The 26,090-nt window shown below is 31.1% G+C and overlaps 1 protein-coding gene across 8 annotated transcripts in view; it reads right to left on the bottom strand.

Annotated features, from left to right (window-relative positions):
• The window catches only part of LOC132729300 (ryanodine receptor-like), a 173,573-nt gene that overhangs the window by 50,101 nt on the left and 97,382 nt on the right, over positions 1 to 26,090 (bottom strand). For all 8 annotated transcript variants that reach the window (XM_060715028.1, XM_060715026.1, XM_060715030.1 and 5 more), the window contains 21 exons: positions 25,878 to 26,012; positions 25,469 to 25,610; positions 24,424 to 24,547; positions 20,603 to 20,849; positions 19,897 to 20,015; positions 17,956 to 18,066; positions 17,299 to 17,537; positions 15,540 to 15,621; positions 13,048 to 13,074; positions 11,490 to 11,638; positions 10,972 to 11,107; positions 10,688 to 10,729; positions 10,175 to 10,293; positions 9,585 to 9,769; positions 9,086 to 9,244; positions 8,524 to 8,656; positions 6,506 to 6,651; positions 6,171 to 6,227; positions 5,677 to 5,811; positions 729 to 841; positions 321 to 414 (listed from right to left, as the gene is read on the bottom strand). In XM_060715028.1, the coding sequence (XP_060571011.1) occupies positions 321 to 414; positions 729 to 841; positions 5,677 to 5,811; positions 6,171 to 6,227; positions 6,506 to 6,651; positions 8,524 to 8,656; positions 9,086 to 9,244; positions 9,585 to 9,769; positions 10,175 to 10,293; positions 10,688 to 10,729; positions 10,972 to 11,107; positions 11,490 to 11,638; positions 13,048 to 13,074; positions 15,540 to 15,621; positions 17,299 to 17,537; positions 17,956 to 18,066; positions 19,897 to 20,015; positions 20,603 to 20,849; positions 24,424 to 24,547; positions 25,469 to 25,610; positions 25,878 to 26,012 (2,694 nt within the window). The remainder of the gene's footprint in view (positions 1 to 320; positions 415 to 728; positions 842 to 5,676; positions 5,812 to 6,170; positions 6,228 to 6,505; positions 6,652 to 8,523; positions 8,657 to 9,085; positions 9,245 to 9,584; positions 9,770 to 10,174; positions 10,294 to 10,687; positions 10,730 to 10,971; positions 11,108 to 11,489; positions 11,639 to 13,047; positions 13,075 to 15,539; positions 15,622 to 17,298; positions 17,538 to 17,955; positions 18,067 to 19,896; positions 20,016 to 20,602; positions 20,850 to 24,423; positions 24,548 to 25,468; positions 25,611 to 25,877; positions 26,013 to 26,090) is intronic.

The raw sequence follows: 26,090 nt of genomic DNA, 5'->3' as shown, positions 1-26,090 counted from the left end.
GATATATGTATACAATAGCCATTACCTTGCTCTAGTCTTAGATTATCAAACTAATAGTAAAGTCAGAGGAAAATGGCACCAAGCTACCAAGTTAAGATAACATTTCAGAAGTTGGAACAAAATGTCTATGTATTCGTATCAATTCATTCTTTCATTTTGGCATTCCTCAATACAAATTGGAAATTCTGAATGGGACTGTTTTAAAATCATTTACTACAAATTAAGAGAAAGACTGTCTTGACTATTTCCAATATTCAGTTTGATGCACAAATTTCAGAGATAAATGGTTAAAATAGCAATGCACAATATGTCAAACTTACAGTGAGATCATCAATAAGTATCTTTTTCTCATATTCCTCGTTGTCTAACCATTGAAATCTGTAACACTTCAAAAACAAGTTGATTGCTCTATGTCTGTAAATATAAATACAGAGATATAAATTTAGTAACACAAAATGAGCAAATCTAAGGCATAAGATGAAATCAAGTTCCGTATAATGAAGACTGCATACTTGTTAAATTGGAATAAAAATGTGTGATTTCAAGCATAACATTAATTTACTGATATGTAAGACTTTTTTTATGATCAAAAGGGGTATCAATATTTTAGCAAAAGATAAAATTGTAGCCCTCTTGTGCTGCAAACTGTACATTTCTATAACTAATGCTGAATAGCATGTTTTTGTAGATCATGATAATTAATGATTCTGATAAATAAATGATCTTACTTGGGTAAGTTATGGAGTGGAATCATTCTAAAGCAAGCCATGACAGCTCTCTTCCTCTGTGTGGATACAACTTTACGCCAAACATTCTTGTGATGGGCAGCCGGATGTTCTACCTGTAAATAGTCAATGACAATCCCATGATTCCTACCAATACTATCATCAGTAATCAGTGGATATGTTTCAGTAGCAGTTTAAACCTTAACCTGCTGAGTTTTTCAAATGGACTTGCCCAGCTTCCATTTTTGGGTCTGTCCATTATCAATTTTGGGGATACCAAGACATAAATGTTAAGTCAGCCAGACTTTACAGATATGCAGGCTTATCGGGCACTATACTGACTGCAGAGTATTATCAATTAAAGTTTCAGCAGTTTAAGGGACTGGATAAAATACAATTATTTTACAAGCTCTACAAACATAAATAGTTACTAGTAAGCAACAGACAACTCCATCAACAAGCATTTGATAGTATTGTGGGCAATACAGTAGTCCCCTACCGGTCCCTCAAAAAGTTCTTTAATTGTCATACACTCCTGTGTATTGCCATTTATAATGAATTTGAGGATGAAGTCTGTATTTGAAAATATCAACCACAAAACATAATAAAATAAGTTTGTCTATATCACAGTAATGTGTTAAGTTTCCATGCTTAGTAAGGAAATTATGTTTATACAACCTTGTCATATTATTACGATGTGGGATTTTAAAGTAAATCCTATAAGGAATGAAGAAGTTGGAGTGAAAATACCAGTTTCTCGAAAAAAATCTAAGTTAAAGGGGACATAATTCTGGAAATAGTCTTGCTAGAGTATTTAACCTTCTCAAAAAATGTCGAGTGATAATAAGAAACATATATATGAAGTTTGAAGTAGATACATTAGGAAATAAAGAAGTTATTTAAAAAAGACAACATTTTTCCCCTAAAAAATTCTAAGTTCAAGGGAGGTAATACTGATATTTTTTGTGCTAGAGTTATAAACCTTGTCACATATGATGTGGTTGATGACCAGAAACTTATATTTAAAGTTTGAAGTAAACACCTTAAGAAATAAAGAACATATAGTGAAAAAGCTGAAAAATTTTAAATCAGAAATCTTGAAATTCAGGCTATTTGTTGCCATAGCAACCAGAATTTTCAACATAGGAAGAAAAGAAAAAAGATGTGCATAATCTCCAGACTGCCATCTACCCATATTTCAAGTTTCATAAAAATATTTTCAGTACTTTTTGAGTTATCACTGATCCAGTTTATGTGTTTAAATTTGCCATATTTTCAGACTATTTGTTAATATTTAAAAAAATCTAAGTTTAAAGGGGGACATAATTCTGGAATAGTCTTGCTAGAGTATTTAACCTTCTCAAAAATGTCGAGTGATAATAAGAAACATATATATGAAGTTTGAAGTAGATACATTAGGAAATAAAGAAGTTTATTTAAAAAAAGACAACATTTTTTCCCCTAAAAAATCTAAGTTCAAGGGAGGTAATACTGATATTTTTTTGTGCTAGAGTTATAAACCTTGTCACATATGATGTGGTTGATGACCAGAAACTTAAATTTAAAGTTTGAAGTAAACACCTTAAGAAATAAAGAACATATAGTGAAAAAGCTGAAAAATTTAAATCGGAAATCTTGAAATTCAGGCTATTTGTTGCCATAGCAACCAGAATTTTCAACATAGGAAGCAAAGAAAAAGATGTGCATAATCTCCAGACTGCCATCTACCCATATTTCAAGTTTCATAAAAAATTTTCAGTACTTTTTGAGTTATCACTGGATCCAGTTTATGTGTTAAATTTGCCATATTTTTCAGACTATTTGTTGCCATAGCAACCAGAATTTTCAACATAGGAAGAAAAAAAAAAGACGTGCATAATCTCCATACTGCCATCTATCCATATATCAAGTTTCATAAAAATATTTTCAGTACTTTTTGCGTTATCGCGGGATCCAGTTTTGTGGACGGACGGACTGACGGACTGACAGACAGACAGACAGACAGACGGACAGACAGACGGACAGACAGACAGACGGACAGACGGACGGAGGGTAAACCTAAAGTCCCCTCCGGTTAAACCGGTAGGGGACTAAAACCCTCATTCCCATCTCATGCATTATAAAACTGAATGTTTCCTAATGTTTAGGTAAACAAATTTCCTTAAAAATCAGTTTTAGAAGCAAATAATAAAACATATTGCTTACATGCCTTTGGAAATTGATTAATTTGAAACATTTTTAGGACTAATTCAATTAATTACAAGATTTTCATAAATGAATATTTCTGTGTTATACAAAAACATGCACACATGAAGATATTAGACACACACTATTTTGTGTATTACACAACCAGTCAAAATGAATTTGTTTTTGTGACATTTGAGGACAACTCAAAAAGTGCTCGCACTGAAACAAAATGAGCTGCGCCATGACAAAACCAACATAGTGCGTTTGCGGCCAACATGAATCCAGACAAGCCTGTGCATCCACGCAGTCTGATCAGGATCCATGCTGTTCGCTATCAGTTTCTCTACTTGTTATTGGGTTTGTAAGCGAACAGCATGGATCCTGATCAGACTGTGCGGATGCGCAGGCTGGGCTGGATCCATGCTGGTAGCAAATGCATGATGTTGGTTTTGTCATGGCGCAGCTCAAATGTTTTATTTATACAGACACAGTTAAGCTGATATGAATGTAAGTAAAAAGTGCATTTATGTTTCAATCACACTAAGAATGGACACATAAACAAACACACAATAATTTTTACATCTGTATATATATTTTAACTTTTGACACAAATAAAAAATACCATTTCTTTTACTTTATTGGAGTTTATCTAAAAATAACATTGTTAATTACCCTACTTAGGACACTCTAATGATTGACCCATAGAAAAAAGACAAATACAGTAAACGAAACAATGCTAATTGTTTCAGTTTGGCATTCTTCAGAAAAAAAATGGGTAAAACAATGAGTAGTCTGGTATGAATTGGATTTTAAGGATGAATACATTGAGGTGGGATATCATAATTATAAATGCAGTGGAGGATGTTACAAACCTTTGTTCAGGGAGATACAACTTACTTTTTTGCCCTTTTTATTCATTTGCCATGATTCGAACTGCGATTCTAATATATCAAACTGACAAACAAAACATAACAACATGTAACAATAGCAATCAACATCTGTGATATACTCAAAGTCAAAAAAAATATGCCTGGTTAAAGCATAGTATAGTAACATTAATCATTTTGAATTAGAACATAATTATGCGCCGTGCCATGACAAAACCAACATAGTGGGTTTGAGACAAAACCAACATTGTGACAAAATCAACATTACGCTTTTGCGACCAGCATGGATCCAGACCAGCCTGCGCATCAGCGAAGTCTGATCAGGATCCTTGCTGTTCGTTTAAAACCCTACTGCAAGTAGTGAAACTGAAAGTGAACAGCATAGATCCTGATCAGACTGCTCGTTGCAAACGCATAATGTTGGTTTTGTCATGGCACAGCTCAATTATATTTGATTGTAACATAAAATTCACCATTAATAAATTAGCAAAAAAGGTAATAAAAAACTGATTTTGTAAATTGGAAAATGCCATTAAAAATATACATTTTGTTTAACTTTTAAAATTATATTCAAATAAAAAAAAATAAAGTCTTCTGACATAAATATGTTTCAGCATTTCATTTCTTTTCTTTCAAGTAGTGCAGATCTTTGAGTATAATAATGTTAGGAATGTAGCTCAATTTGAACACCATTTTGACTGACATTATTGGTTAGTAATCAACAATTGAAAGTCTTTTTTAGTAATAACAATGATGTTAATTTTATACTAGATGCCTGCAGGTCACAATCATGTAGAATTCTAGTTTTGATATTTGACCTTTTATGTATGACCTTGTCCTGGTTTTAATTTTGACAGTTGACCTTGTCAGAATAACCTTGGCCTTTATTTATAAAGTGATTGGTATAACAGGTTACTCATTTTTATATTAAAAGAATGTAAACATAAAACCATTTGATAATTATAAATCTGTGGATTTTTGTTCAAGACAAGTAAGTTTTAACCTTCCAACCTCAAAAATGACCTTGACAAGGTTATAGATTTTTGTCATTTATATGCTAATCAAGACTTATTGTATATATTGGAATATTTTCCTAGACATGTATTAATAGGCATGTCCGATTAAGACAGATGGACAAACAGACAAATGGGCAGGATTGCATGAATTGATCAACCATGTGGCGGTGTTCATCACACCAAAAAGCACAATCAACAGATGATGGTGACAAATCAGTCACGGTTTAAAGCAGAACTAATATACCTTCTGTGGCTTCTCATTCTTCAAAATATTGTTTAAATTATTGTAAACATAACTCAAAAAATTTCAAAAATCTAAAATATACATCATTAAAATAGCACTTTTATTTAAATTCAGTACAAATTGTGCGTAAATAAATGGACATAACTGTATATCAAAGTGTAAGTGCATGCATATAACATTGTTTACTTTAACAGACAATATAAAGGTATGAAGCAGTTCTAGTTTAAAGAATCATGTAAGTGCTATGTCGTAACACAAAATAAGCCAAATCTGACAGCCAGATATGCAACAATATGCATTGAACTATAACTGTACATAACAAATACTTTACACATTACATGTTAGTAAAATTTGAAATTTTGATTATATACAAGTTTATTATGCTCATCTAAAAGTACACACTTGATTTCAATTAGACTGTTATATATAGAAGCAAACTTTATAAAAAAATATTATATTTAAAGTTCAAACATCATTGATGCATCAAAATGTTTACACCTCCTGCACCCTCCCCTATCTACTGTTTAATGGCCAAACACAATACAGTTACTATATTAATATAAAAAGTTAAGCTCTAAATATTATAGACAGATTGCAGACACAGGTATGTTTCTTACCATGTGAAGCCCATGCATAACCTTGGCCATGGATATAATACGGTCTATGACCCTCTGCTGATCCAGGTTCGAGCTTGTTCCAGAACCAATTTTGTGGTACAAAACCTTCTGCCATTTGATCTTGTCATCTATGGGCTGAAGGAGTGAACATTATGTTTTAACATTTACTAGTATTTATTCTACAAATTCTGAGTAATCAAACCGAGGCCTTATAGTTTAATACATTCAACTTAAAATTGTTTCATGTTAATTGTTTCACTCATATTACTTAACAATGCAGTGTGCTTTATAAGTTTACTATATCCTGAAATCAATTAATAGCAAATGAAGAAAATATGTAAACATTATTATCATCATTTCATCTGTTTTTACTACTTGACCATTATACAATGGATATTTAAAACAGCACGTTTATAATCCTCTGCACTTATCATTCCAAACCACTGAAAAAGTTAATAATCAAAATTGTTGAACTTTGATTATGTAAAACTTACCCCTTCTTCTGCCTCAAGTGTTTTTATCAAAAAGTCTTCCAGATCTGCATCATGGTCCTGCAATAAACAAATATATACCTGTTGCATCACAACCATTTAGTAGCAAATCTAATTACATTAACACCTACCCATGGAAGGTTACAATCATGAAGAAGAACGTTTATTTTCACTTAAACTACATTTTTCTCATGATTAACATATATACATGCATACAAATATAAAGACATGAAAAATGTAGGCACAAAATTAGAAAGTTTTGAACTTAATAAAGATTTCACTGTGACATGACATTCATGCATGTTCACGAAAGTCTGATGAATATATGATCAACTTACACCAATAAGTTTCTGTTTGACCATCTGAAGAAGTTCTTGTTCCCGCCCACTGAAGAAACTTAGACCAATGGGAAGTAAGCGTTTCAGACAGGCAACATTCAAACTGTTGTGAGGCTCTAATCTTTTCTTCTCACGTTTCTTTCCTCCTGTAACAAAAAATAAATTGATGATAATCATCAATAACTTATATAAAACTTGAGGGTGAAATTCCATTATCAAATTTGATGAAACCTTCATGACTGAAGTTTATGTGAACATTGATGGTCAAATTTATATAAAATATGATAAATAAGATCAACAAAGAAAGGCGGCGTTCAATGAACGCAACCCCCATACGAAAAGAACCAGTGGCAAGGAGACATAAACTTTGATGGTTAAATCTATATAACCTTGATGGTTAAAATTCATATAAACTTTTATAATCAAAATTTATATAAACCTTGATGGTCCAATTCATATAAACCTTGATAGTTCAATTTAATATAAATCATGATGATAAGAATTTCAATAAACCTTGATCATTAAATCTATATACACCTTGATGGTAAAAATTATATAAACCTTGATGACCTTTATAAATAATATCTGTCATATGTAAGCGGTTCGACCGGAATTTGTCCCAGGTGACCGCCATGCGGTTACGAGGAGGATTTTCCGATCCTGAACCGGTAACATGTAGATATTTAAAATTACATATCTACAATATTCCATTATTCTTAAATTATTTGATCTTAATTCCAACATGTATTATCATTACACCGTAAACATTTTACAACAGCGTTCGAAAATGCAACTTCCATTCATGAACGGTAAAAGACGTCACATTCTAAGCGTGCCATTGTACAGCACGCGACTCATCTGGCACCCCCATGCCAGATGAAATTTCCGGCATGGGTAAAACACACGGAAACGCCAGTCTGCTATGCAAGAAAACTCTTGGCGGTTTAAATCTATATACATCTTAATGCGTAAAATTTTATAACTCTTGATAGTTTGGTCTAAATTCATCTTGATGGTCCAGGCTTTGGTAGGCAAAATCAGGATGTATTTTATCAGTTTAAAAATGTATTTGTAAGAAGCCAGGTAAAAACTTTGTTTCAATTATACCAACGCATATTATAAACATAAAATAGATCTCCTTTTATGTAATTAAACAAGTGTAGCTGTATGAACCTTGAGTCTGTCTTCTTTTCGTATCATAATCACCTTGACTGACATAATAAATACCAAAGGGAAAGTAAAGGGTTTAATTAAATCAATATGCACCTTGATGGTAAAATTTATATAAACCTTGATGACCTTTATAAATAATATCGGTAACGAGGCTGGCCGAGTTACCGCCAATGGGCGGGTTACCGAGGGACGGATATTCCGATCCGAACCGCTAACATGTCAGATATTTTTTCTTGCATATTCTACAATATTCCATTATATTTTAAATTCTTTATCTTTAATTTCAACATATTTATATCATTACAGCCGTAACTATTTTCTTACAACAGCGCATGAAATTGCAACTTCATTCATAACGGTAAAATGACGTCATTCTAAGCGTGCCATTGTACAGCACGCGACTCATCTGGCACCCCCATGCCAGATGAAATTTCCGGCATGGGTAAAACACACGGAAACGCCAGTCTGCTATGCAAGAAAACTCTTGGTGGTTAAATCTATATACATCTTAATGGTAAATTTTTATAACTCTTGATAGTTTGGTCTAAATTTATCTTGATGGTCCAGGCTTTGGTAGGCGAAATCAGGATGGATTTTATCAGTTTTAAAATGTATTTGAAAGAAGCCAGGTAAAAACTTTGTTTCAATTATACCAACGCATATTATAAACATAAAATAGATCTCCTTTTATGTAATTAAACAAGTGTAGCTGTATGAACCTTGAGTCTGTCTTCTTTTCGTATCATAATCACCTTGACTGACATAATAAATACCAAAGGAAAGTAAGGGGTTTAATTAACCAGCTTGTACTACATATTTATGATGACACAGAAGAAGAGATTTACCCATTGGAGCCTTGGTCTCAGTGGCAGGGTCGATCAGAGCAACATTTACTGGTTTAGTCTGACTGGGCATGATCAAAGCCATGTTGTCAATCTCATTGGATAACACAAAATTCTGCTCCTCCCTCTTATACAACTGGAAATATACAAAATTAATGTAATGTTAAATACAATACAGTTACCATACTAGTACAGCAAACAAACTCATATCTTATATGTTGGTATAATATATTAAAAGTGGATTCTTTAGGACAGTCAAAAACCATAATCTATATCTTGTTAACAAATAATCAAGCCAGTATCTTCACCTTTGACATATCATTGTTTCAATGGTGTAAAGAAGCACTATAGATATTCAAAAGGAGGAGTGGCTGCTTAAGATTTAAGGTACCTGGATCTTAATCCAGTACTTGTGGGTTCAGGCCTAACTTGGAACTCTTCTACCTTTTTCGAGTAAGCAGATGCATAAAAGTTAATGACAAAGACCTTCAGCTTTCCTTTATCATCAAGTGTTACTTAAAATTCTAATTGGACTATAATCATCTTGTTACCAAGTTAAACTTACAATAGATTTGGACCAGAGCAGGAAGATATCAGCTATCAAGGTGAACAAAGCCTCTGCTGCACTGGTAGGGTTCTTTAGCCAAGTGGATCTGTGTAGGTCTACATACTTGATGAGCAATGGGTAAAAGGCGTAGATGTCTCGTACCAGAATACCAAAAGCCTACAACATTAAATATGTTTTCATATAATTATGTATGATATAAAACATTATACATATGTCTTACTTGTTAATATCAATTCTGACAAAACAAAAATGATAAATACAATGTTAAACTTTTATTTCTAAAAAAAAAAAAACATTCCCTGGAATGTAAATGTTTATGCCACAGTGACCAAAAGTTTATTATAACTCAAAATTTATTTATTAATTTCATTCTTTTCATTTATTTATTTATTAACTCATCATTGTCACTTAACATTACTTTAAAGTAAAATGCCACAATATTCTCAAATAAAAAAAATCATATTTTGAAGAAATAAAAAATATATCAAAGACTGACCAGTTGGACATCAGCTTCCATATCAGAATCATCATCTAAATGTTGTTGATGCATTTTACTCAAGGCAAGCTGTTTCTCTTTCTGTTCTACAATCATGGCATTGTCTCGAATCTTCTTCGCTATTGGCAGGAAATGATCTGATATCATGTCAGGATGGGAACTGCCAATAATTGGCTGTACTCTCGCTGTAAACATGAAAATGTCACAAGAATATGATAACAAATTACATATCATGATCATGTACTGAATAGTTATTTTTAGCTTTAAAAGATTTTTACTAATAATAGATTCATTGTATAATGATCTATAATAATATCAAAATTTAAACTGAAAACAACATAAAAACTTTGTTGATTAGATAGTCAAACTGTACAAGCTTAAAGTGGGCTGATAAAACTCACGATAGGCTGTTACATAAATTGTAAGTTATTTAAAATAAAGAATAAATTATACATAAATTTTAGCTTACTCAACACAAAGAATAAAGATACATAAATTGTAGATTACTTTACATAAATTATGAATATGGATTTACAGTTGTGAAATCAAATAAAACATTAAAATCAAAAAATAGAATCACTATAACTTACAAGCAATCCTGTTCATCCATGGGGCATCTTCAGCTCCTATATTATTGTAGATCAACCTGAGGACGTTGCCTAACACAGTGTTCATTAAATCTACAGTCACTGTTGTACATGGGTGGTTCCTGAAACAATTGTTTTACAGTAGTGTATAACAATAAATATATAGATGGGAAATAAGAATGTACATTGTGTAATCAAACTCTACAAAATAAACTATTAACTGGATAATTTTTCTTACTCCAGAAAATTACCTGTTTATAGAATTTAATGAGCAAAATTTTGTTAATAAGAAGTAATTTTATTTACAACAAATAAAACACAATTAGCTATTTCCTGTTTACTAAACTATCAAAAGCCAATGTCATCATGTCACAGGTACAAAAATAAATAAATATTTAGTTAATTTTAATTAATTTGGGAAAACACATGTTTAGGATTTCTTGATTCTATGATAATTATTTATTAATATAAAAGAAATGTTCCAAAAAAATGTTCAAAATATAAGTTAAAGTATACCCTTGAATTGCAGGTCCATTTTGAAGCCAGTATGGCAGGTAGCTATAATATAGAAAAAAAAACCACAATATTATTATTAAAACAACAAAATGCTAGTATGAGTAAATTAAAAATAAAATAAAAATATATAAGTACTTGTAATAAAATCAAATTACTGTTCAGGTACTGTAAGCTTTTTATCAAATAAATTTGTATCTATAAGCTTACAAAATGTGAAACTACTGCTTAAGTTTCATCTTTTGTTGGTTAATTATAGATACTATAACATAATAAGATATTTATACCTGCAGAGCATAGGTAAGGTAACCTCAATGACATGTGGCGCCTCCACATATTTTCCTCCAGATTCAGCTAGATGATCAATCTCATCACGGATCTTCTCAAGGGGAGGTAATGTGTCCGCTAACAGGTCCATCACCTCTGTTGATGATAATATTGATCATAGTTAATAGCAAGAAATAGACTATTACATATGAGCCGCGTCACAACAAAACCAACGTATTGCGTAAACTGTCACGGTTTTAAGTTTCACAAAATTTCACAATTTTAAGTTTTCCAAAAGTATAACTACTACAACCATGAAATTTTCTAAGACTATTAATCTTATCATCATGATGTGAATTTATGTAGTGCTTATACAGTGGAATATAACGACATATTTCTAGTTTTATATCAAAACCTCTTAAGATAACATTTAACAGTTCCAAATTCCAGGTAGCAGTAATAGAGCAAGTCTTTGAATACAAGTTTTGACAAGGGTTAGGACTTACTTTGAGGAAATAAACTATACTGAAAATATTACCTTGGGCTTCAAGTGAGTGTTCGGAGATTTTGCCTTCCAGACCGAACAGAATAGAGTATTTGTTGTACTTGTTGAGGCCGGGTTCCAGGAACGCTACTGGGAAACAACCAGCAAATGAGCTCAAACATTCTCCCAGTGCTGGTCTATGCCTGTTGAAAATTAATTATATAATTTTTATTCAATAATTATTTTTATCCTAGGTATGTATTTTCTATTTTCTAATACTATTCATTCTGAATAAAAATCTTAAGATTTGTTATTAACTATAAAAATATAAGTAAATCAAAAGTCTCCAATTAAATTTCACTATAAAAGAAAACCATTATGATAAAATCTTTAATTTCTTCAAATAGGAAAAAGAAAATAGTACTTATAAAGCAGCATGCCACCAATTTCATGCTAATTTTCATGAAAATTTTGAAAATGTAATTAACAGTAAAATATTGTGAAGTGAACAAAAGAAAGAAATTTACACATTGCAAATGGCACAATCCACGTAAATTACTTACGAAGAGATTAAAATATGCAAAAATTGCCCTCACTGTGTTAGTCACATAGTAGAAATATAGTGATAAATACTGCAAAATCAGTCAAAAATCAGACATATCATTTCAATTGCTACTTGTTTCTTGAATTTTTTTTCTTTTCCAAATACATTTTTCTTAAGTTTTATTTTTTTTATTTTGTATTTGCTCATCTGCAGGCATACAGCTTTACATAACTGTTTCTTTAAGTTAAGTAACATCATCAATTATTAAATTTCAAATGTATTTTTAATCAATTCAGCAATATAATTCTTACAGAAATAATGATAGTAATGACATGCATAGAGATTAAAAAAGCAAACCAAACTCAATTTGTGGAAAATTATAAGTAAATACAAGTGTCAAAAAGCATTTAACTTCAATATGGACAAAAAACAATAAGAAAATCTGATAAACTAAAGAATGTGCATGATAGTAAATTGAACACTAGTGAAGAATTCGAATATTTTTGGAAGTAAAAGAATCAGAGCATAAATTTAATAAAATATTAAAGCTAAATAATTAGTATCAAAATTTAAGACAAAATAAAATGGCATACAGTGTCAATCAATTACATTGTAATTACTTTTAAAAACTTCTTAGCTTAGATGTTCAATCTAAACTGCATCTTCCTCTTTGCTTAAGTATGCACTATGTTAACATCTTGGCAAGCAAAAAATGCAAAACTGCAAACTTTAGGTTTGATTTTTCAACAAATAAAATTTAAATAAATCCTGGTCAAGTGCAGACCATTTATTCCTGAGTTTTAAATCAACAAAAACATCTAATGAATTTTAATTTTGAGGGTGGAAAAGGGGGGGGGTAACTTTCTGTAAAAAATGCATAAAATCAAAGATAAATGATTATTGTTTAATTTCTATTGTATATCATTATGTCATTTTCGTACATTATTTCATACAATCTTTAGATCAAATTTGGCCAGACTGCATTGACTTAACAAAATATATAGTGCAACTAAAGAAATAAAGCAGGTGGCATGCTAAAACAGAAGTATAGTTCTGCAAGCTAGATACCTGGATAGTTCAGAAGCAATGGTCTCCCTGCAAATAAGCAGAGTAAGAAGTATAAGTCTAAATTGTTCTTAGTTTATATAGTGGTAAAATCTGATACTTTTAAAATCTGATAGCATTGGTGTATATTAAAATTGCTCGAAGCTATTTAAAATTAAAAAATAATTTTTAAAAATTTTATAACTAATATTTCAATATTAAGGGAAAGGGCACTTTAAAAATTTCCCTTTAAAGAATTTTTATTCTAATTTCAAATCTTCAGTTTTCTATAATTTTTCTTTTTTTTTGCCTTAAGCTTTTGTGGTTAAAAAACTTGTATTATATTTTAAGATTTGGTTTAAACATTGTTAGCTTATTTAATTTTGGAAAAGACTATAAAGAAGTGAGAAGCTGGCACCCAACCACTATCCATAAGCGCCCATTATGCAAAGACAATTCAATGAAGCATTGAATAAAAATGTGTTTTGATTTTGCTTTTTGGTAATAAGTCAATTCATCGCTACAACCTAGAAACATTATTAATCTAGCACCTTTTTTGCATATCAGACAGAAATATCAGTTTTCATAATTTCTGTTCTGAATATAATTGATATGTAAATATGCAAGAAAAAGAATCAAACACTGGCTGTCGGTTGAAAGACGGAATATCTTAGCTCTCAGGTAACTGTTTAGTGGAAAACTCGGCATAACCTCATTACCACCGTTAACAGTTACCCTCGAGCTAGATATTCCGGTCTGTACAGGTAGCCAGTGTAAGGTTCTTATAATATTAAGACACTGACCCAGGTATGCATGATGTTTTGTACCATAATTTATTAACCTAAACTTAGAGATAATGTATTCATTCATTCAAAAACTTATTCATGAATCAATACATAAACAGACAAACATAAAAATTTAGTCTTAAAACAGAGTATATTGCTTTCCATTTATTTATTTTTTTCATTTTTTTTTTAATTTATTTATTTTTTTCTAAAACAAAATTAACATGACATTGTCTTAAATTGTCTGCTGTTTCAGATAAATCACTACTTGTAGTTAATTACAATCCCTGTCTCAAAATGTCAACAACAATATTCTTAAGGGCACATTATGCCTCAGAAATGAAAAAAAAATCATTTCAGAAAGGGTACTCATGAGTTTTATAACATTTAAATAATGTTTCTAGAGCATGTGACATGCTTATCACTTAGGGCTGAATTTGATATTATTTGTTATAAAAATAGCAAAATGTAAACAAAGCAATATTCTGACTTCCATACAAAATACTAAATCATTGTAACTCTACAAATTGCCAAAAGGCAATGAAAAGCAAAAAGATGGTTCAGATGGTTGAGCAATTAAACTATAACAGGGCACCAAAGGTAAAAAGCTTCTGAAAAATAAAAATAAATCCATTTCTGGGGCATAATGGGCCTTTAAAGAATATTTAATATTAATCTTGCTACATTCTCTAGGATATACATAATATACTCTTCCAGTTATTATTATATGATCTATATAAAAATCAAACTTGCTCAAAGGAAGTAGCTGGAAATCCCTCCATCTTTCTATGTAATTTAATCTCGTTTGTTAACCTAGCATCATAAATTTTATAAATCAATAAAAATATTAATGAAAACTAATCCTGGCTTCATTACATTATCAGTTTTTACTTTGAAAAGTAACAATTTTATAGATTTGCAATTAAATTAGGAATTATTTGTTTCCGGTGTCAAGGTAAATATCTATTGCTCATATTTGAAAATAGGTCGAATTTCATAAGCTTTTCTAATAGATGAATTGTTCAATGAGAAAATAGAAATTGACTTTACAGAGGAAAAATGTTATTTAATTGTATGATGTAAAAATTTAATAATATTTTACAATGTTATTTACAAATATTTGATGTTTAATTTGGTGCATTTTCAAAATGGCGCCATTTATGGGCAAATATTTTAAACAAGCAATCTATGTTTTTCAACAGATATGGCTTTAAAAACATTATTTTCTGAAATATTTATCCTTTTTCCATAAGTTAAAAGATTTTTAAAGAACATCATGTTGTTAGAATTATCATTTTTGCTCTTGTATTTAACTTAGCCCTTTTCTTGAACACTTGCATAATTTGCGTATAGCAAACTATACTGAGTTATACCGAGACATGTTTAATAGTAGCAAGAAGGGTTTACATAGCGCATTTCCAGACCATTCTTTTTGAAAGACCCTGTTTTGAACAGTAAAAATACTTTGATTTTAGAAACTGTTCTCTAAAAGTATGGTGAGACAACACAAATTATATATATAAAATATAACAAGATACCAATCTTAAATTTCAGTATATTTTAGGCAAACTATTATTCTAAAATAACCAAGTCACCAAGAAACAAATAAAAATAGGTATAAGAAAATCTTTTACCAGAATTTATTTACTTCCTATTTTATTAATTATTTTTTGTATGATTTTTGTATGATCTTAAAGAATTAAAGATTTTAAAGACACCTTAATAAAATACCTGTTCATGAACTTTGAACTACTGGTTCCCAGGATATAGAGAGAATTAAGAATTCTGTAGCACGCCATCTGGATGTCTTGTACTGTAAAATAAGAAAAACCAAGTTGCTTAGTAACATATTATGTCATAAATTTGAAATTATATAGCTCACTTGCAAAACAAGAATTAAGAATCATTTATATCAATAAAATCACTTACCATTACAATTGCATTGAAATAATACGTATTTAGATTACATAAAATAAATGATATAGAGAAATGTTTAAGTATTTCCGGAGTTAATTTGATTTCAAGGAAGGGTCAAAATTCAAAACAGAACTGGTTTATTTAATTAATTTAAAAATATAAGGACTCATAACAAAATAATGTCAACAGAAATGAAAACATTTACTAAGATTTTTTTTTCATATATTGACATGTCACATTTCGTAACTGGGTTAAAGAAATCCATGATAACGTTATCACAGGTTAAAAAAAACAGGGCTTTCCAAAAAAGCCAGTTGAAATGTTGAACGGTGAACCAAATGGAGATTAGCAATCACTTCAATATAACTGCATAGTCCCACCCAATAACTAAATATTTGGACTTTATTAATTCAGGGGAAACCTATTTAAAGTCTTGCTTTGAATATTTGCCTTTTCAAAATTTGATTAAAATGTAATAAATTATATATAAGATCTTCAACAATAAATACGTGGCCGCGTAACACTTTGAACTAAGTAATCTAAGGGCTTCTGGGCCATTGTGGGTTCAAACCATGTTAGGTGGTGGGGGCAAACCATTGTTTCCTTGAGCAAGAAACCTTTTTCACTTGTTCATAGTATTGCTTAGTTACTAGGGTTGGGTTCCAGGAAAACCACTCAAGAATGTTTTCTATTTAGATTATAGCTTCCAACCACAATTCAAACTAAAATATATTTGTATCCCAATTAGTTAAATTTCTATTGGTTTTTGTTACAAAGAATGGTTAAGCTGACAAGCTAAAAGATCACATTGGTAGAGGTATCTTCCTTAACCATTACCATGGCTTTAATCTATATATACCATACTTAGCCATCAGAAGACTTATATCGGAAAAATTCCCAACACGCTGTATTATCAGTAAAACCATTTTACAGAAAATGTTTTATACCGAGCAATGAAAATGTGATGGTGAAAAAAAAACAACAAGTGAGGTATAACTATTTCCTTACCACCTGACTCGGGTGATTTGTATTTACCTGGACAGTTAAAGAAGTATTCATTCTATAATATAACATATTAAAAAACAAATCTTGTTGAAAGAAAGTAATTTTTTTCACAAGCTGAGATATGATCTGTAATATAAGTTATCATTTTCGACAATCATTAGAAATTTGCTGTCTGGGTTAAAACACCAAGGTTTTATTAACTTTAATTCTTGTACCATATTCAAAATAAAACAACTCTTTTTGAAGTGGGGGGGGACGGAAGCATTCAGCCTTATTTAGTTAAATGAGTCTTAAATATTCATTCTAACATAAAACCAATAAACCTTACATATTATTCAATCTCTTATAAAAATCAATATACAAAATGCATGTAATTTACATTGTTTAAAATCAACTATAGACAGACATTATTTCCTGTATTTATACATAAATGACTAAAAAGTAGATTAAATATAAGAATCGTAAATATAAACAGCAAGCTTCTTGATAAAGAGGAGTTAAACCCCCCAAAACTTTAGGGACTGATTAAGCTTGTGTGTTAGATAGTTACATGATAACAGATTTTTACCAATCAGATCCGGTCCAAACTTGTTCCTGCCAATATGGTCAAACAGTGAGGACAGTACAGGTAGAAGCACCATGTGTACGTAGTTCAGACTGGTGGCACCACGTGTGATTGTGCCCTTAACGTGACTGAAGCGACCTTTCTGAAGATTATCAACAAGATTGGCAAGGTCGTCTGCTGCGTTGTTGAAAAATGGTAGAAGAGAAGATCTCACAATCTCTGGACTGTTCTTTACCACAGTTCTGTCCATAGAAAATATTACAATTATAGAAAGGTAAAGTAATTTCAAAATAGCATGCATGAAACTAACTGAAAACTGTTCAATATTATTAAAAGGAATTAAAGGCAAGTTTTGAATAGATTCAAGTATGATCTGAAAGCTGATAAAATCTCAGATTTAGGTTTCAATCTTTTTCATATTAAAAGTATAGGTACATATATAGTGCAGAGATTTTTAAAGGGAAAATACTGAATTAGTTTAAAATTTTCTGTCACCCCGATTTTTTAAATTTTTTAAAAAGGGTTTTTTTTTTTTAACAAAGGGAAAAAACCATGTATATTTAAAAAATAAATTTTGACATCAAACACTCTAACTATAAGCACTTATCAATCAGTGTGTTTAATATGGCATACAGTTAGAGATTAAAAGAGAGTACAAACCTGGCATCAACAGCTTGAATGAGAACTTGTAGACATCTTACAGAAATGTTCACATCATGACCAAATGCCATCAATTTTGTACGCAAGGTGAAGGTCAACTTGGAGAACAAACTACAATAAAATAAATTTTAATCATTACCCAGTACTTGGTATATCAATGGGGAGACGCCTCAAAAATTCCCCTTGATCATAATCCCCTTTTGGTTGCATAAAACGACCATTAGTTGAAATCGAAATCCCCCTCAACAGAAATGACAGGGTTATCATAATCCCCTTGGCAAAAATTTAAAGGGGTGGGGGGGTCTTATTTTCCCTCCCCCTTTTTTTTCAGTGGCGGGTTAGTCAAAAAAAATCCCCTCAAATTTTAATGTGAAATGGTTGGGAAATTTCTTTTCTTATTTTTCTTTTTAGTTTCAATGAATTTAAAAACAACTGCTTTCAAGAATTGCTTGAAAAAAAAAACGAGAAAAGCATACAAACAATTAAAAGGTGTATGTTGTTCACAGCCAGTTAATTTAATGACACCCTTTATTGATGTTTATTATTGCTGAGAAAATTGTAAAATACAAACAAATAAATGATATTCGATTATAATTAATCATTGCAATTATAGTTATATGTAACAAACAATCAAGAAGGCTTGACGTTACTACGTGAACAGGCCCCAGATCATCTACAGTGTCTGGTTGAGTATTTTGACTCCAACTATGTAAATGGATCCTTTCGCGCAGTCATCACTGCTAATGGAAATATGAGGTTCCGACGCTCCTCTCCAAGATTTCCTCCACCAATTTGGAATGTGCACAGTGCCACAATGACTGACCAGGATAGAACAAATAACCAGTGTGAATCTTGGAACAATGGGTTTAAGCACCTTGTTGGACATTCAAATCCTTCACTTTGGACAGTTGTGCAATGTGTTGAAAAGGATGCAAAAATTGGTGGCAGCTGAAATTCTGAGATGTCAATCGTGGTGAACTTCTACAGAAACGAGTGAAGAAGGCCACTAAAGCTCACCAGCAGAGACTGGAAAGTTTGTGCTCACAGTTACGCAAGTGGCATTAAATCCCTGAAGACTTCTTGGGTGCTCTGGGACAGATTATCAGAATAAAATAATGTCGGTGCTATGTAAATTCTGTGAATGTGCTAACATATGTAAAATGTGCTGTCAGAAAATAAATAAGAGTGAAATATTATGTCTGGTTTTATATTTATATTAACATGAAAATGACAACATTGGAGTATTTAAAAATAACCTGTATTATATTGCTAAAGTATACTCCATACTCTTTCCTCTACTCAATGTAACTGCTGTTTGCAACATTTCTTTATGTAACACAATAGTTTAGCTGGAGTGACAAAAGATCAAAGGAAAAAGAATATTGAGTAAAGGGGGTTGTTTTTCACAAGTTGAGGGGATTTTGACCACCCCATCATTTTTGCCAAGGGGATTTTGACTATCCATCAAGGGGATTATGAACACCCGGTCATTTCTGTTGAGGGGATTTCGATCACTATGTCATTTTTCAACCAAGGGGATTATGATCAAGGGGATTTTGATATACATTCATATCAATGTGCATCATGTAAAAATAAAATCTCTTACATTTAATTTCTTTATGTTAGGTAACACAATAATAAAATGTATTTGTTAGCATATCTTCTATTAATTGTTAGCATATTTTATATGAATATATGTAAATTCATAAAATTGTAAGAATTAAGGTATGTTAAATTATGAAAATATGATTCTATCAAACTTTTACACCTCCATGTATATTCTTAATCTATAAATGTTTGTTTAGTGATTAAGGACCCTACAATACACAAAGGTCATAATTATAGCTCTCTGAAATCAGGGAAACATATTGAACCATAAAATTTTGACAAAATTTTATAAATTTACAAAATAAATGTGAGAGTACTATAGCTTGTACATACCTAGCTGTCATTTCTTTCTCCTTCACAGAAGCCATGGAGCTAGTGTTGGGAGCATTTGGACCTCCAACAAAATACTCTCTATGTGCACGGAAATATTTCTCAACAAATGGTAACACAACCTAACATATGAATAATAATAATGATATATCAATAAAGACATGTATAGCTAGATCAATAAGAACAATTTATCACTTTCTTAATAATTATTCAATTCCAATAAAAGGTACACATGGTTATCTAAAAGGTGAGTAAGCTTATTTTCATGAAAATTTTGAAAATGTATTTTAAAATAAAAGCATTGTGAAGTGATTAGAGTTATTAATTTACATGCTTAAAATCCATATGTATAACCAAAAAGTGGTCAAAATATGCAAAAATAGCCCTTACTGCAATAGTAACAGGGTAGAAATTTGGTGACAAATACTAGAAAATCAGTAATAAATCACACATAATTTATTACTTGAATCTTGAAAATCTTTACTTTTTAAAAAATCTTTGTATGTTTTTCTTAACGTTGATTTTCTTGAAATATTTTGGCTTTTCTGGTGGCATGCAGATGCTTGACAACAAAATTTCCATACAATGTATTACAGCTGACTGGTACACCTTAGGCTCAATACACTTTATAATTTTACCAGCAAAAATCTTTGTAAAGAAATATTTTTGAGAAAATTTAATAGAAATTAAACAATTCTAAAGCAGTCACCTTTCCAAAGAATTTCACATCTTCTGTAGCTGTAGCATAGCTTCCCCGCCTAGAGTATTTTGAGCTGGGTCGTGTTTGTGTCATACTGAGAGATGCTTTATCAAAGTATTCTAGGAGCTTCTCTAACAAACTGTACGCAAACCTCTTCTCCATTGCCGTCACGTTCACCCCGCTCTCACCCTCGGAATCCTTAGTCGGTCTAGAAGCAGATTTCTTACGTTGGTTCTTCTCCAGGTTGAGGTCACCGCTGCAGAGTGGGTAAGGGATGGGTAGGAAGGTTAGAGTGAAACAAACACAAGTTAAAGTGAAGGGGAGGTAGAAAAGAAAATAATAACACCATTATACATACCATAAACAGCAAATTAAATAACAATTAAAACATTAACGCAAATGATATTGACAATCTCACCACTGTAAGAACCATCAACAATACAAAACAATAAGTTATAACAAATAATATGATTATATCCCATGTCAATTTTCAAAATTTTGTAATTACATAGTGCTTTAATTCAGAATGTTTATTCAAACAAATAATAACAAACAGGTAAAAAAAATGTATTGAAGTATGTGCATAGACTGTTTATTCCTTATAATGTATCTTTAAACTTTAAATACGGTAACCTAACATTTCTGTGCGAAAAAATGAATAACAATAATAAACACACAAACTATACATTTGATTTCTGCAAAACTTCATTAAAGTCTTTTAAACTTTTTTAGTATCTAAAGCTCTGGATGCAGCACATTTATGAGTATTCACCATGCCTCTTAAATAATTAACATGCATTTATTAAAGGGACTCCACTGAAGTAGGAGCCCTGAAAATTGTTTTTAATGACTATTCATCAACTTATGAAGATCTGCTTAAACTGACCAATATGTCATTACTCCATGTAAGTAGAATTAAACAACTCGCTATTGAAGTCTTTAAATGTCTTAACAGCATTTCTCCTAAGTATGTTCAAGAACTTGTTAATGTGTGTTCATCAAATTATAATTTTAGATACCAAAATACATTAGATGTAACTAAAGTACGCACAACCAATTATGGTAAAAAGAGTTTTCGCTTTGAAGCATCTAAAATCTGGAATAGTTTATCTAATGATCTCAGATGTACATCTGACTTAAATGAGTTTAAACGACTAATTGAAACATGGAGTAATGACAAGTGTGCCTGCTATATGTGCATCTAATCTTTTTTCAAGTTTATCTTCTATATTACTTGATTCCTGTTTTTTGCTTGTAAATAAATTTAGTTATCTTTTCCTTGAATTATGTACTATGTACCTGTATATATGTAAAACCCTGTTTTACTACCTTCAATAGATATGACTGTATTTTCATTGTAAATGCTCAGATCTAATTACAATGACTATATGAATTAATTGTATGTATTATTATCTTATGGTGTCTGTTTATTTTTGTTTCTTTGTTTCTTATTATTATTTTCTATATTTTGTTCATGTCGGATACAAGCTTAAAGCTTATGTTTTTGTACTGTTAACCATAACCGACTATAAATAAAGTTTGTCTTACTGTCTTACTTATTGAAGTAATAAACCCAAGCAACATAAAATTTGAACTTCTTATCTTGATCAACTGAGACACATAAAATGGACAGATATGCAAAAGATTATCAAATAATATATTTAGAATGGAATTGCATTTTATGCAATTATTAGCTCGATCCGAGTGGTAAGCTTTTAAATGCTTTTTATTTTGGGGTCATTTTTCATTTTAAAAATATATTTTTCTGGAAAAATAGAAGTGAGCAAATGATCTGAATTATATTTCCACAAGTACTGGTAATTAGTCTAGATCTACATCAAATGGAATATAAATATCGAACAACTTTTTTCAGTCCCTAAAGATAACAAAACCTCAGTGGAGTTCCTTTAACATGCAGTAGAAGTACTTTCATATTGTAAATGTTGCATGCTTACATAATCAATCAAGTGAATCACGTAGAACATTTCAGTAAAGTCATTAAACAAATTGAATGAGCGGATTGATAATATTTATATTTTATTTCATCAGGGGGCTATAATAATTCTTCAACATATAACATAAATCATTTAGTGCACCTGTTATACAAATTTATTTACAATGTAGACATGTCTCACAACACTAAAAGGAAATAATTGCACACTTACTTAACACTGAGAGCAAAGTATGCAAAAATAATAGGTTTTGAAAAGCAACAATGCAGAATAAAACAAATAATATATAAAGCCCTTGTCAATAACAAACATTCAAAGCTAAAACAGAAACTGTAAAGATCTCTGCAGGGATTGCACAATTGGAGAAGAAAAAAAGCATTAGAATTTATGCATGGTTAAAATACAAGCTCACACTCTGAAAAATGACATCTATATAGCAGAATGGTTGCCTTTATTGAATACAAGAGCACAGCACCTTATGTGGTTTTAATGCAAATCTGTTAAAATTTTAAGTTAAAAAGGGGCATAACTCTAAAAATATATCTTTCAGAATTATGCCCCATGTCTAATACTAGTACTACATCTTGTCATGACAAGCAAGTATTCCATGTTGATACCCTTTAAAATATTTGAATAATGGGCTACATTTATGTTTTTACACGACTGCAATGGTGACACCCCAGTGATCATAATAGCCCGATTTTTTGTTTGAAATAAGCAAGCTAAAACAATTAAATTTAATCTATAAAACCTCTACAAGCTTGGTTAAGCCAACATCATTCATCATACTGGTAGTTATTACAAAACAATTACAGTTATTGGTGTTAATAATTATGCTAATGTTAATGTCGTTTTGATCACTAATGACAAAATTGACTGTCAAAAGACTTAAGTAAAACAATCAACCCTCCAAAAGCTAACTTGAAACTGGCACATGTTACAACTTAACAGTGATATCTCAATTAAGCCTTTAACCTACTGGAACCAAAAGTGATTAGCCTTTGCCACAAGTATATGGTAAGGTCAGATTAACCCTTACAAGCAGCATCAAGCCAGGCCAGCCTGCATGGCTGTGCTGTCTGACCAGACTCTATACTGTTTGTGGCTTAGTTTTTGTATTTTCGTATTGTTTGTTTGTTTTGGATTTTACGTCACATTGACACAATATAGGTCATATGGTGACGTTCCAGCTTTACTGATGGAGGAAGACCTCAGGTGCCCTTCCTTGCATTATTTTAGGCACGATGGATAGCTTCCTCACATGAGAAATCCAAAGTCCGTCGGGATTCGAACCCACAGTGGTGAGGGGCAAGTGGGTTGAAGTCAACGACCTTAACCACTCGGCCACAGACGCCCCTATTTTGGTATTGAAATACCTGAAGCTTTGAATAAACTCAATTAAAAGCACAGCAGATTCATTATATAAATTCAGCAGGTTAAGGGTTACTTTTCAGTGAAATGTTTTAATATTGTAAGGGTATATTCTGGTAAGAATGAAATAAAAACTATTGAAGTGAAAACATTGTGTTTCAAATGTCAATGACCGTTAATCAACAAGTATCATGTAAAACGAAACATAACTTATGCCAGGGGTAACATGATTTGTTTCATATATTATTAGTTATTAGTATTTAGATAATGCTAACAACATGTAAGAAATTAAAGCAGTAGGTAAAATAGTTCTGTTAAGTTAGTAAGATTAGCTAGTAAAGCAGTTAGTCCATTTCTAGAAATGATAAAATTCTGTTACAAAATCACCAGGCCCATCATTATTTGTTTTAGTTATAATTTAATAATCCTCTGTTTTCTGAAAAAGAAATTCAATACAAAACAAGTAAAATGCTTATAAGTTGTAGAGGTTATAGTTGAAATTCTTACCTGTGTATCCTAAATCCAAGAAATTGTAGGAATTTAAGAAGTTCTTGTGCATGTTCTCTGTCTTTTTTCTTCTCTTTCTCAGTGAGGACATCATATGGTACAAGTTGTGGATGTACACCGCCACCTGATATAACCATGAAAGACAAAAGATTATCTGGGTTCTCAATTAATCTACACTTTTGTTATAGTCTAGTGTGGTTAACAGCATTTACCCTCCTTTGTAGGACTTTTTTTGCACACATTGTCTTTAATTATGGTAGATGATTTTTTCATAATTATGTTTAGAGAAAAATATGATTTTTTCATAATTATGTTTAGAGAAAAATACTCAATTTAAAACTTTGATACCTGATGAAAAGTATTATTTTACTCAAATTGCAAATAAAATCATAAAACTTGACCGGGTGTGATTTTAAACTTGACCTGGTGTTGTAGCCTCACACCTGTTTAAATCATTGTTTTATAATTTAAAACTGAATTAAGTAATAGAAAGAGCACCGAAACACGAGGTTATCTGTTTTGTACGAGGGGGCGTAGCCCCCGAGTATTAATCAGATTACCGAGTGTTTTGGTGTTCTTTCTCTTTTGTATCATAGTCAAACATAAAAACACGTTCCCTGTTGTCACAATATGAAACTTCGGCAAAAATGAACCAATGAACGAACATCTGAATATGATATTTCTGTCGCTTTCCCTTTCTCTGCCGTCACAATATGTAAACCCCAGCAAAAATGAGCCAATCAATGGGCATGCTCTGGAGTGCGGGTAACTAATACCCGCACTCAAGTTAACGCACTGTGCATGTATATGTATACGATTTAACCCTGACACATTTTCAACAGAAAGGTCTCCAAACTATGATACAAGTTTTCAATACTGATTGATAATCTTAACTTAGATTTTATGTATCTACTATACAGATGGTAGCACAAGTTATGACATTTATATTTCTACCATTTCATGATTTTTGAAACCAACTTCATATACTTTAACTTAGTATCTAGCAGACTGCAGTATAAAATTTGGAAAAGAAAATTCTACAAACCAATTTCTTCAAGTTCCATTTTTTTCCTCTTTGCCCACAAGTCATGTGAATTCTCAGCCAATTTCTCAGCTAATGTTTGCATTTCACGGGTCAAGGTCATATTCCTGAGGTCATAAGGTCGCGGACTGTATCCATGGTCATACTGTTATCAAAAAAAATACATACTCGTTAATTTTCATAATAATTTTCAAAATTATTTCAATCCTTAAAAGTGAGCCAACAGTATTACAATCTCCTTTGGATAGTAACTGTTGATAACAAGTTTCAGACTGTGTGTAGATTGAGCTTTTGAAAATATATCTTTAAAATAAAAACTTTTAAACTAAGTTTAACTCAAATACCAAGTATCGTAATGTAAAATTTTGAGATTAAATATTGAAGAGGAAATCTATTCAAGAGGAAAGCTTACAGCATCCTTTGAGGTTCTTCTCTTCATGCTTTCTCTGTTAGCTGTGAGCCTGGCCTGATCTTGTTCTAGGGACCATCCCCAGGCAATAATAGTTCTCATAGAGTCTAACACTGGCTGTAGGTACTTTCCTTTCTCCTGTAACAACATACAAGATATAAAATGTTTAACATTTCAAAAGATATACACTAATAAACTCTCAACAAACGTCTTGTT

The sequence above is a fragment of the Ruditapes philippinarum genome, unplaced genomic scaffold (assembly GCF_026571515.1).
Source record: "Ruditapes philippinarum isolate M1 unplaced genomic scaffold, ASM2657151v2 ctg17_1_1_1_1, whole genome shotgun sequence".
Taxonomy (NCBI): Eukaryota; Metazoa; Mollusca; class Bivalvia; order Venerida; family Veneridae; genus Ruditapes; species Ruditapes philippinarum.
Note: the sequence above shows the minus strand (reverse complement) of the source record. Positions and strands in the feature narration are given on the sequence as shown.